Raw genomic sequence first — 12,462 nt, 5'->3', positions numbered from 1 at the left:
TTAGAGATACCATTTTCAATAATGTACTTCTGGTTGTGTTGGTTATAACAAGACCTAAGTTCTCTGGTTGTTTTAGTCTCTTTTCTATAGCCCTATTTATATTTGAACTAAACAAAACCTTTGCCATTATTATTTAACAAATAATCAGCATTAAATAATATTTAGAAAAAAAATTATAGATGCTGCCCTGGCCAGGCAAAGTCTTTCCTTGAAAACCAAAATCCTGAGAAATATGCAGAAGGTATGATTACAGTGAAGCTCCAGGCTATCTCTGTTGAGTTTGGGTTTTCATACCTCCCTCTTGTTTTTCTAGAGAAGGTCCACTGCAAGAACCAGTGTGAGCCCTAGCATAGGTATCACCCTCTGCTGTGTCTTTGGGAGACAGTGGTAATACCACATTATATGAAGTCTAAGTAGGAAGAACATCATAAGGTCCTGCCATGTCCTCGAGAAAACAGAGCACCACTGCAATGAAACTGGGCTTCCAATACTGCCAATGGGCTTTACAAAAGCATGTGTCCTAAAATCCATGCAGGTCAGCCTCGTGGGCAGAAGGTAGCTAGCAGGCCTGGAGGGGCAAATGAAACTAGCAAGCAGCAGAGCCAAGATCTGAACATGATACTTGATTACTCAGTACTTTGGGATATGTATTTATTCAACAAACATTCAATTTCCACTGTGTGAATTGTACCATACATGGTGCTGATGATTCCATGGTAGTAGCATATCCCACCAAATAATGCATCTGGGTTGGGGTTTTTCACATGTAACACTTATAGCAGTCCTGTAAGGTAGGAGGTGTTATCCTCATTTGATAGGCAGGCTGCCCAAGGTCACAGCTGGAAAGTAACAGGACTGAGATTCAATCATATGAACCCATGCCTGCAATCTTCACATAATGCCCATCAAAGCAGCCCATCCCCACAAGGAAGTCTAACTGGAGAGAAAACCAGTCTTTTGGTGTTGAGGAATCTCCTAGTACTTTTGTAGGCAAGAAGAGTTCAGAATCAGAGCTCTGTGAGATCAGAAAAGTTTATTTCCCTCCTGAAGACAAGAACTAAAATGGTATCACTGTTCTTAAGTGGGCCAAAGTGAGACTATCTGGTGGGAGGCCATGGAGCCATGCTGAGCTGGAGAAGTGCAAATACCTATAGCAGAGCATGACCAGAATCAGAAGGTAAGGCCCCACCTGACCAGTGAGTGGAGGGCCTGGAAGACCACATGGGTCTGAGCCAAGAACAGAGTTCCTCAGGCAGAGTTGCAGTTTTGTTTATTTGTGCCATGGGGCCCTGTACTTGCACATAATAGATCCAAGAGGAAGGGTCCTGAGAGGGGAACAAAATGAGAGTTTGAGGTGGGAAGCCAAGGTGGAGACTTAGGCATGCTGTCCAGCTTCTATAGTCAATTCCTTCTCTGAACTGGCATAGAAGGGTCCCTCTGGTCTCAGGGCCAGGGAAGTGATAAAACTTACCTATGTAGATCAGCTAGGCAACTCAACCTCACAGCCTGTCTGTAGTTCTCAAAGTGTGGTTCCTGGACCAGGGTATCGACATCACCTTAGAATTTGTCAGGAATGCAAACTAATGGGGCCACCCTAGACCTACAGAGACAGCAACTCTGGGCATATGACCCAGCAACCAGTTCTCATAAGCCCTCAGGGTCATGCTGAGGCACACTCCAGTTTGAGAACTGCCACTATTGAGTCACTGATTCCTAATAGAGGTGGGGTGCAGGGCTCAGAGGACCCTAACAACTAAGAATTCTAAGATGTGGTCTGTGGTATTTGGAGAGGGGGAGGGAGATGACTCCCTATGGAAAGTGGCCTAGAATATAATAGCCACTGATAAGCACTGGGCAATGTGTTGGTATAGGAAGTAGTATGAAGAAATGCTCAATTTGAAAGGATGCTCAGCATCACTAGCCATCAGAGAAATGCAGATCAAAACCACCATGAGGTACCACCTCGCACCGGTCAGAAGGGCCATCATAAACAGATCCACAAACAACAGGTGCTGGCGAGGCTGTGGAGAAAAGGGAACCCTAGTCTACTGTTGGTGGGAATGCAGACTGGTGCAGCCACTATGGAAAGCAGTGTGGAATTTCCTCAGAAAGCTGAAAATGGAACTGCCTTTTGATCCAGCGATTCCACTGCTGGGACTATACCCTGAGAACACCAAAACGCCAATACAAAAGAACCTATGCACCCCAATGTTCATAGCAGCACAATTTACAATAGCCAAGTCTTGGAAGCAACCTAAATGCCCATTAGTAGATGATTGGATCAAAAAATTATGGTACATATACACAATGGAGTACTACGCAGCAGAAAGAAAAAAAGAAGTACTAAACTTTGCGACAGCATGGATGGAACTGGAGAGCATCATGCTAAGTGAAATAAGCCAGGGGGCGAAAGACAAATACCATATGATCTCACCTATAAGCGGAACCTAAGCAGCAATGCAAAGATGCAAGGAAGATATGACCAGCAACACTAAAAGGAAAAGAAATCAACAGAGACAAGAGAGAAGGGGGGGAGCAGGGAAAGGGAAGGGAAGGAGAAAGTCAAGGAACATATAGCAAGGACTCATGGACAAAACCAAAGGGGAAGAGCTGAGGGAGGGATGGTGGGAGGGGGCAAGGGAAAGAGGTGGGGGGGAGGTAGAGAAAAATGTATTTAAAAAGTAAATTAAAAAAAAAAAAAGAAATGCTCAGACTTGAGACAAGGCTATGGTTCAACTCTTGTCAGAATTCAGGGGAGACAGAAGATCAGGGGCTGGGTAGTGGGGATGAAGGGCACTAAGTTTAGAAGATAGTCAGTAGCACTTGGTTTATACCAACTCATTTAGATTTTCACCCTTTGTCTTTTTGCTCTTCCAGTAATAGGCCCTGCTCTGGTAGGTACTGGAAAAGATGTGGAGATGGTCAGCACATGATTCTTCCACTAAAAGTAGAGCAAAAATATGAACTGTTATTGCACTGTGGTAACATAGGAGGTCAGAGAAGGCTTTATGAAGGGAAGGAGGGCATAAAAGGAGCATTCCTTGCAGCAGATTTGTTGTCTTCTGCATTAAGGGCTTTGGGTGGGTGCACAACATGTTCAGTGAACAAATGTTTGGGTATCATGGGAGCCTTCTATGCATGGGGGAGGGGCTGGAAGGAGGATGGGCCCAGGTAACATGAATGGTGGTTGAATCCTCAGTGTTTTAGGTACCCATAAGCATTTCATATTTCCATTATTTAATCCTTACCAAATCCACTGACCTTGTGATATACTAAAGAACATGCTAAAAGTTTGGATTTTATTCTGTGGGCAATAGTCAGCCTTTGAAGTGTTTTAAGAAGGAAATGGCTTTGACACCACTCTCTGTGCCTCTGATTCTCTGTTCTGACTGCATGTGAGAATTGTCTGGAGCTGCCAGGCCCTGCTCTGTATAAGACACATGGCCCAGGGCTGGGATCCTGGAGAGGGCTGGAGCCATCTGGAATCCCATCAGTCCCCAACCTTTTCGGCATCCAGAGACCAGTTTTATCAAAGACAATTTTTCCCCGGACCAGGGAAGGGGTGGGGATGAGGGGGAGAGAGGAAGTGGAGCTCAGGCCATAATGGGAGTGAAGCTTTGCTCACTTACCAGTCTCTCCCCTCCTGCTGTGCTGTGCTGGGGCAGGTTGGGGTGGGGGTGCCTGGCTGGAGGTAAGGAGCATGGGGGGGGGGGCGGTTGGAAACCCTTGGACTCTGGTGAACATATCTGACTGCCAGGAAAAGTCAGAGGGTCTGAGTTTAGACTCAATAAAAAGTTGAATCTAATATAGTTACTTGACTTTAATAGTGGCATCTTTGTGTTTCTTTCAGGAATGTCCAAACCACAGGTAAGTATCCTTTTTTTTCTTTTCCATTTGGCTTCATCTTATAAACTTTAGTCTGTTTTGCTCCTAAATGTTCATATTTTTGCTTCATTAATATAACAAATGTGTATCATGCATTTAACATGAATGAGAGGACAATCCCGAGTTTCTGTATGACATTCCTTCTCTTTAGGAAACGGTATATATAGCCCTTCTCAGACTAACAGCAAAACTAAGTGCTTCATTTTATTATTGTCCCTGAGTGGAGTGTAAGGTAATAGAAATTTTAAAATCCTATATTCTACCTCTGGATGGTCACTGACAAGTTTCTAAATAGGCACTTTTCATGCCATTAGCACTCATTTGTGAATATGGGCCAAGGCCAATGAGGAGCATATTTTAACCCTAGACTGTTTCTTTTGTCAGAGTTGCTTTGGGTATCCCTTGAGCATCTTCTTCATCGTGATCAATGAGTTCTGTGAAAGATTTTCCTACTATGGCATGAAAGGTAAATGTTTTTGACATCCTGCCCCTTTGCATGAAGAAGGCCAGTTACCACAGCCACTCTTAACTGTGTTTCCCTCCCCCTCCCCACTGTGGAAAGCACTCCTGATTCTGTACTTCACACGGTTCATTGGCTGGGATGATGATCTGTCCACTGCAATCTACCACTCGTTTGTTGCTCTCTGCTACCTGACACCAATTCTCGGTGCTCTCATTGCCGACTCCTGGCTGGGAAAGTTCAAGTGAGTTGTTGCAACTTTCTTATTCACAAACAAGCCAAAGAGTAATTATTAGCTTTGTGATTTGAGACCGTGGACTGTGGGAACAAAGAATTGGGAATATAAAATTCTTAGGAGAGCATACTGGACCCTGTTTCAGCTCATCAGTGTACCCCCAGAGCTTGGCACGGTGCCTGGCATTTAGCAGTGAATGCAAATAGCATTGGTAGGCTCTTTTTTCCCTCCTTCAAACAGGGATAACATCTTTGCCTCATCTTGAAATAGCAGGAGTACTATCATTAATGATGTGTGTGGCACTGAGTTAATGGTAGGGAAAACAAAGAAGCTCCCTAATTTACGTCCCAGCTGCCAAAAGGCTCACACTGCTCCATAGGCAGTGAGGACATATGACACTCACCCAGTCCTCCAGGAGGTGCACTCAATAGCAGGTTATCAGGAAGTTCCTAGGACTTAATAAGCAAGTAAGTGGAGGCTCTTCCAGGCCAAAAACATGACGTGGGCAGCAGCAGGAAATCACTCTCAAAATAATTTAATACAATACAAAAATAATCAATGGTCCACTGCAGCCCAAATGTTACCAGTCACAAGATAAGTATCTCTCATTGGCTAGTTCCAGTACTGATTCCAGTAGTTAGGTTAAATAAAGCACTGAGTCTTTCAAAGAATTAAAAGACAAAATGGACCTTCCCCCTTGCCCTGACTCCTCCAGTCAAAACTTTGCTCTGCAATTACGGGCTGTGCAACAAATTCTTCAGCAGGTTGCCTTTCTAAAAGCTACCAGTTTTACTCAAGTTTGAGAAACAAGTATATTTGTGACCGGGCTCTTGAAAGTTTAAGGTAGGGGACTTTTTTTGTGTGTTGGAGTAGGAAGTGGACTGTACAATTAACATGGATTTTCTTAAATCCCTTGAAACACAGGACAATTGTGTCACTATCCATTGTCTACACCATTGGACAGGCAATCACTGCAATAAGCTCCATTAATGACCTCTCAGACTTCAACCACGATGGAACCCCTGACAACATTGCTGTACATGTGTGAGTTACTATTACCTGCTGCCTTACCCCCACCCTCCCACTGGTTGCTTATTTGATGCTCTAATTTTTCATCCTTTTCCTTGAACTTCACTGTAACTGTAAGGAGGCCTTTACTCCCTCATTAGCAGTATAGGGAAAGCCATTTAATTGACTAAGAGTTGGGTTTGCAGCAAGTCACCATCCTAACAGTTGTATGGAATCATTGCTAACTTGAAGGCTCACTGCCCAGAATACATCTCACATGGTCAGAGCACAGGATACTTTTATTAATCTTGATCTTCCCTAAAGGGACATAACTCCTACTGACCTTGATCTTTAATTGTGCCAGATTTCCTCAAGACTCTCTACCTTTGGTTTTCTGTCTTGTATTACACTTTTGTTGAGCTTTCAGTAGTTCAGTTTCATAAATATTTGGTTGAGCCTTGTGTTCTGAGTCCTTAATGAAAACTGCTATTGACAAATGCTCCTCTGTGAAATTAATTTCTCTTAACTGCAGTCGGGTCTAGTAGACACATTACAAAGATTTATTTTGTTTCCTGTACCTGTGCTTCAGTTCCTTGATCTCTAAACTATCTTATCGGTTGGGAAAATATAATTGAAATTCAAATTCATATCTACAGTCCCTGCATTTCTGGTTTGTTCGTCAATCAGGTTGCTGTCCAGACTAGGTCCCTTGCTTGACACAATACTCTTGGTGCCCATAGGGAACTGTGTTGGTCAAGAGGAGTGGCTATTAGTTCAGTCTGGCAGCTCAGATTTCTAGTATTTGATTCCCAGACCAGGGAACTTATCTTCTCTGTCCCACAATTTTTCTAATCTACAATATTGATTAAGAACATGGACTCTGGAGCCTGACTATGTGGATTCAAATTCTGGCTGTGCTCTTTACTAGTTGTGTGGTCTTAAGTAAGTTTCCTAACCTCTGTGCCTAACTTTCCTTATTCGTAATAGCACCTACCTCATCAGGACTGTTGTGTGTTAATCCAAATAGAGTACTGGAAACATTGTCCGGCAAGTGAGAAGTACTCAAGAAGGCTTAGTTACTTATTCTATTTCATGGCGTTACTATTGGAGCGTACCTACAATTCTCACAAGAGTACATGGTACACTATATTCAACTAGCCATGTTTTTGTTGTCTTCTATAATGCTTAGAGTGACATCCCTGGCCAGTGTGGCTGATCTGGTTGGAGTGTTGTTCCAAAAACCAAAAGGTTGCAGTTTTGATTCCTGGATTCGGTCCCTGGTCGGGGTGTGCACAGGTGGCAACTAATTGATGTTTCTCTCTCACATTGATGTTTTTCTCTCCTTTTCTCTCTCCTTTCCTCTCTCTCTGGAATAAAAACAATTCTTAGGGTGACAGCACTTAAGTTGTATTAAACAAAAAATGAAAGAAGAAGCAATTCAACCAGCTAATTCAGGAAGATGAACATGATTTCTTAAAGAATTCTTTCTTATGCACAGTATCTTTATCTGTTCCATAAAATATTTTTAAAGCAACATAGTGACCCAGAAGATATGGAAAAAAATTCATAAAATCTAAAATTTGTAGTACCTACTATAATTCAATGAAACTACAAAATGAGGATTGGTAGATTCTATGAGTGATTTTGTTTTCCAATTCAGAAAGTAAAACAGTTATAAATAACTTGGAAAATGCAAAAGAAAATAAAAATAACAAATCTTTATCCCTTCAATTATTATAAATAATATTTTAATATTGTAAAAGACTATAATAACAAATCTTTTGCTCTATTATTTCTAGTCTTCTGGAAACAAGATCATACTAAATAACTTGATATTCTGCTTTGCAATTAAATCCTGTTTTCTATTTTTTTAAACCAATCTTTCTTTCTTTCTTTCTTTCTTTCTTTCTTCCTTTCTTTCTTTCTTATTTATTTTTAGAGAGAAAGAAACATGGGTTTGTTGTTCCATGTATTCACTGGTTGATGCTTATATGTACCCTGACTGGGGGATTGAACCAGCAACCTTGGCATATCAGGATGATGCTCTAACCAGCTATGCTACCTGGCCGGGGCTTTGTTTTCTAATGTTTTTAATGACTGTTATGAGTCTATTGAGATTATACTAGAGACAATGCTTAAACATTTCACTTACCTGTTCCTTTACTGAAAATGATAAGGCTGCAAAAGAACTCTGTACAAAAATTCATATTCAGTACTCAAGCTATTACTTTAAAGTTTCTAGCTAGTAAATTATTAGATAATGGTGTAAACTTAAAGGTCCATCAATGAGATCAAATTCCATTCACCTGTCAAGACTGCATGTCTGTGCATTTTCCTTTCATAGAGATTGAGTCCCTTCTCTGTGTTTACTGCTGCACCTGGTCTTCAGAGGGAATTTAGGAAATAGGAGGCTCCTGCTCATAAGGATCTCACATTTCAGCAATAACTCCCACCCCTCTTCTTTCTGTAGGGCACTGTCCATGACAGGCCTGGTGCTGATAGCTCTCGGTACTGGAGGAATCAAGCCTTGTGTGTCTGCATTTGGTGGAGATCAGTTTGAAGAGGGCCAGGTAAGAGCACATGTCTTCACAGAAACCACATAAATGAACTATAAACCTCTAGGAATCAAATTCCACTGACACAAAGTTTGTTCTCCACTGGATTCTTTTCAAGTAGACTTGAAAGTGAGATACTGACTGAATCCAAGACTTAAGGTCAGGTCATCAGCTACATTTGATCAGTTGATATATAGCCAAAGTCATTATACTTTAACTTTATCCTTTTTATTATAGGAGAAACAAAGAAACCGATTTTTTTCCATCTTTTACTTGGCCATTAATGCTGGAAGCTTACTTTCTACTATCATCACTCCCATTCTCAGAGGTAAAAAATATCAGAAGGGGACTTCTGTTTTCCTTTTTTTAATTGTGGGGAGAAAGTCAGGTTAAAAGTTTAAGTTCTTGCTTTGTTTGTTTTGTTTCTCTAGTCTCCCCCATTACTTCAGCTACCAGACACACTGGAGTAGACATTGAAATCCATAATATGGGCTTCTTTTCTTTCGAGTTTTACCTCCTTTTCAATCTTATTTGAATCCCTTATCCTAATGACTACTGAAGACTCTATGGCATCCTTAGCATAGCAGTCAATTTTTCTAAATTATTAATAATGCAAAATCCTTTTTCATGGTAAAATATGACAGGAGAGGCTGTGGAAACCACACATTTTGCCTTCAAGCTTTGCTCCCCTGTGAAGCTCAGTGATTTAGGAAGAATTTTGTGGCAAAGTCTTATTCTTTGCTTTTCTGTCATCTCATATATTTCAAAAAGAGCTGCCCAAGAAAAAAGATGAGACAGCAACTGGCAACACCACTCAGAGTTTTGTGTTTGCTAGTGATCCACTGAAAGTTTGTGAATTTCCTATATAGAAGGGAATATTTGGGGACAAATTAGAGCAAAACAAGATTGTGATATGTACACTGAATCATGTTAAATTATGAAATAAAATTTTTTGTGGGATTTCTGAATATCTGCATAGGCTATTTAAACATTTCAACTTGTTTTGTATAAAAATTTAGTAGTTTTTATTCTTATGTTCCCAACCCTCCCCTACCTTGCCACCTACTAGAGTATCTACTATGCATGTTTGAATTAGAGAATGTCTTAAAGGATAACTTTTTTAAAGGTGAAATCCTGATTTTCACACAAATATGAAATAAGCACATGACAAATATTTTATATAACTTATTAACTAATGAGGGGACTGGATAGTAGTCAGTTCAAATAGGGATTTGACTTACAGGGATTTATTTATATTATGTACAGAGAGGGAATTTATTTGTATTGCCATGAAGAGGAAATATTGAGGTAACTTCTTTCTCTACAGAATTATGAAATAGCTAGTCAAAGACAAAGTTAAAATCCCTTTAGGATCAGATTCCTGGAGGACCCAGCATTCCATTAAAAGGATTTCCAGAATTCTCTGTTGCCCCTTCTGAAATTCTTAATTTTATTTATACCAATCCTAGGATTTCAGAGTTAATATTATTCCCCAGTCAGGGGTTAGCAAAACTATGGCTCTTGGTCCAAATCCAGAAATTTAGAAAATACCATCCATTTTTGTATTACCTATGGCTGCTTTCACCTACAAAAGCTGGGTTGAGTAGTTGGGACAAAGACTAAATGGTTCACAAAGCCTAAAATATTTACTCTCTGGCTCTTTACAGAAAAGTTAGTTGAACTTTGCTCTTGGTCATCTAATTGTTTTCAAACTGGCATGAATTCAGGAACATGCAACCATGATTTTCCAAGCCACTTTTGATTTTATTTACTGAGTGGTCTGGTCATTTTTATCTCCACCACTAAGAAAACCCACTGGACATAAGAACCAATTTTGGCTTAGTCAGTATCAGACATCTACCTGGAGGCTGAGATTAGACCATTCTCCATCTCCTGCTCTTTCTACTACAAAACTCCTTTGCTCAGCTGCCAAATTGTTGCAGATGGAGATGGGGTCCAGGCTCTTAATGATCACAAACAAAGAATTGAATGGACCCCACAAACAAAGATAAGCAAAACAAGCGAGAGAAAGTTTCTGGCATCATAACTGACATATCCTCTGAGAAACAGGAGAAAGCCTAAAACTAGGAACACCCACTGGAGCCAATACTGACCATCAAAATATTCAGGGGAATAAGTGGAAAACCTGATAATCAGGATCCACTTAATTAGAGAGAGACCAAATTCTGAAATGGCCCCATACCTCCTGTACCTGAAGTGGTCAAGCAAAAAGACAGGAAAAACCAGTCCTATCAGAGAGGAGAAAGCACATCATTGCAGTATGTTAGGAATCACCTCAAAAGTTCCAAGTCAGTTCTTTCTTTGCTCCTAGCAGTTAATCTCTTCCCAGGCTTGGCCACCTCTGACCTGGGGTGCCAGCATTTTGATGTCCTTGGTCCGCTCCATGTGAGCCAATCTAATGAAGCTGCTGAGCAACTTCCCTGCTGTGTCAGTAGACAAATAGATAAGCCTAAAAGATTAAGTGAAAACAAATACGTAATAACCAGTAAGAGATTTTTTTAAATGGGAACTAGATGAGCATTAATAATGCCATAATGAATTTTAATCTTGTAATTTCTCCCCAGTTCAAGAATGTGGGATTCACAGTAAGCAAGCTTGTTACCCATTGGCATTTGGGGTTCCTGCTGCTCTCATGGCTGTTGCTCTGAGTAAGTAGAAACAAGTTGAATTAATACAATCCTATGCTCAGATCAAGGCTTCACATTGATTATTGTGACCAATTTTTAAAAGTTCATGTAACAAATCGTAACAATGAGTAGTGTGAAGAATTGCCATCCCATGTTAAACGTTCTCTGAGAATTCAAAGAAAGTAGACTTGACTTTTTAAGATGGAATAAGATCAAAGAAGTGTTTACAGGAAAAGGGATCTACTGAGCTGGACATCTAAATAGTTGGATACTATTTAGGCAGATTAAGATGAAGATGATAGAATAGGCTACACTAGTTGAACCCATAGCCGAAAGCTTTTCTTCTTGTCAACATGTGACCATCTACAACTTGAAGACATGGCAACCTAGTCCAATTGTTTAAATATCTCCAGTACTAACCAGGTTTCTATATCATCTCAAAATGTTTCTAGTATAATATCTCCCCTCTAAGATGAGTATATATTTATATTAGATGCATTCATTTGCACATGAGTTTTTGGCACTGGCTTTTTAAGAAATGTGATGAGATGGGACAGTCTAGCATGAGAAATGGCTGGGGTCTTCATTTCTTAGGACTACTATAACAAAATACTACAGACTGAGTGGCTCAACCAACAGAAATGTATTCATTGTAAAGAAATGTATTATTTATTCATTTACAGTTTTGGAGGCTGGAAGTCCAAGATCAATGTGTCAAAAGGGTTATGCTCCCACTTAAGACCCTGGGAAGAATGTCTTCCAGGACTCTCTCCCTCTTGAAGTACCCTGGCTTGTGGCAGCATAATGTCAATCTGCCCATGCCCTTCCCTCTGTGTGCACATTTGTTTCCAAATGTCCCCTTTTTATAGGGCTACCGATCATATTGGAGAAGGGCCACTGTGATGACCTCATCTTACCTTGATTGTCACATTCTGAGGTCCTGGGAATAAGGACTTCAACATATTTGGAGTGGGGTATAGGGGCATAATTCAACCTATAACAGTAGTACAAGAAGGCAACAGAACCCAGTTTGCCATCTCAAGCCTTCATAGCCACTTCTCCCACTTAGAGAGTTAGCAGTCAGCACTATCGCTTTCTCTGCTGATTTTTTCAATTCTATCAAATGTGCACCTTTTTTGCCTCTTCTGCTCATGTAGAAATTTAGCTTTTTCCATAAACTTATGCAAGAGTTCAGCATTCTCCTTTTTGTATACGTTCAATTTCTTCCCTAATTTTTTAACTACTTCCATACTCCCCTAAAAGACTCATACATGCCTTCTCTTCTCTAATTCTGGGTAAGGAAATGGAGATAAAGAGGCCCAGGCTGGTGTGGCTCAGTGGACTGAGTGCCAGCCTGCAAACCAAAGGGTCGCTGGTTCGATTTCCAGTCAGAACACATGCCTGCGTTGTGGGCCAGGCCCCAGCTGAGGGCATGCAAGAAGCAACTGATCAATGTATCTCTTGCACACCAATGTTTCCCTCTTTCTTTCTATCTCCCTTCCCCTCTCTAAAAATAAATAAAATCTAAAAGAAAAAAATAGAAATGGAGATAAAGATAATTTCAAAAATGTTGTTTTAGGCTGGACACTGTATTAAGCTGGCATTAGGTATGAGTCCTTCTTATGTCAAAGATTATGCTTTTTCTTATGGAGGAATTGGGAACAGGCCAAA

General features: G+C 40.5%; 1 protein-coding gene across 1 annotated transcript in view; it reads left to right on the top strand.

The window, feature by feature from the left end:
• SLC15A1 (solute carrier family 15 member 1) overlaps nucleotides 1-12,462 on the top strand; it is a 64,554-nt gene that overhangs the window by 12,761 nt on the left and 39,331 nt on the right. The window contains exons 2-9 of the mRNA XM_054574319.1: nucleotides 2,878-2,894; nucleotides 3,851-3,867; nucleotides 4,270-4,351; nucleotides 4,448-4,589; nucleotides 5,505-5,624; nucleotides 8,059-8,158; nucleotides 8,381-8,471; nucleotides 10,729-10,812. Of these exons, the coding sequence (XP_054430294.1) occupies nucleotides 2,878-2,894; nucleotides 3,851-3,867; nucleotides 4,270-4,351; nucleotides 4,448-4,589; nucleotides 5,505-5,624; nucleotides 8,059-8,158; nucleotides 8,381-8,471; nucleotides 10,729-10,812 (653 nt within the window). The remainder of the gene's footprint in view (nucleotides 1-2,877; nucleotides 2,895-3,850; nucleotides 3,868-4,269; nucleotides 4,352-4,447; nucleotides 4,590-5,504; nucleotides 5,625-8,058; nucleotides 8,159-8,380; nucleotides 8,472-10,728; nucleotides 10,813-12,462) is intronic.

The sequence above is a fragment of the Pteronotus mesoamericanus genome, unplaced genomic scaffold, assembly GCF_021234165.1.
Source record: "Pteronotus mesoamericanus isolate MK-2021 breed Mesoamerican mustached bat unplaced genomic scaffold, CSHL_Meso_final contig_26, whole genome shotgun sequence".
Taxonomy (NCBI): Eukaryota; Metazoa; Chordata; class Mammalia; order Chiroptera; family Mormoopidae; genus Pteronotus; species Pteronotus mesoamericanus.
The sequence above is the reverse complement of the archived record's forward strand: the minus strand, read 5'-3'. Positions and strand labels throughout refer to the sequence as shown.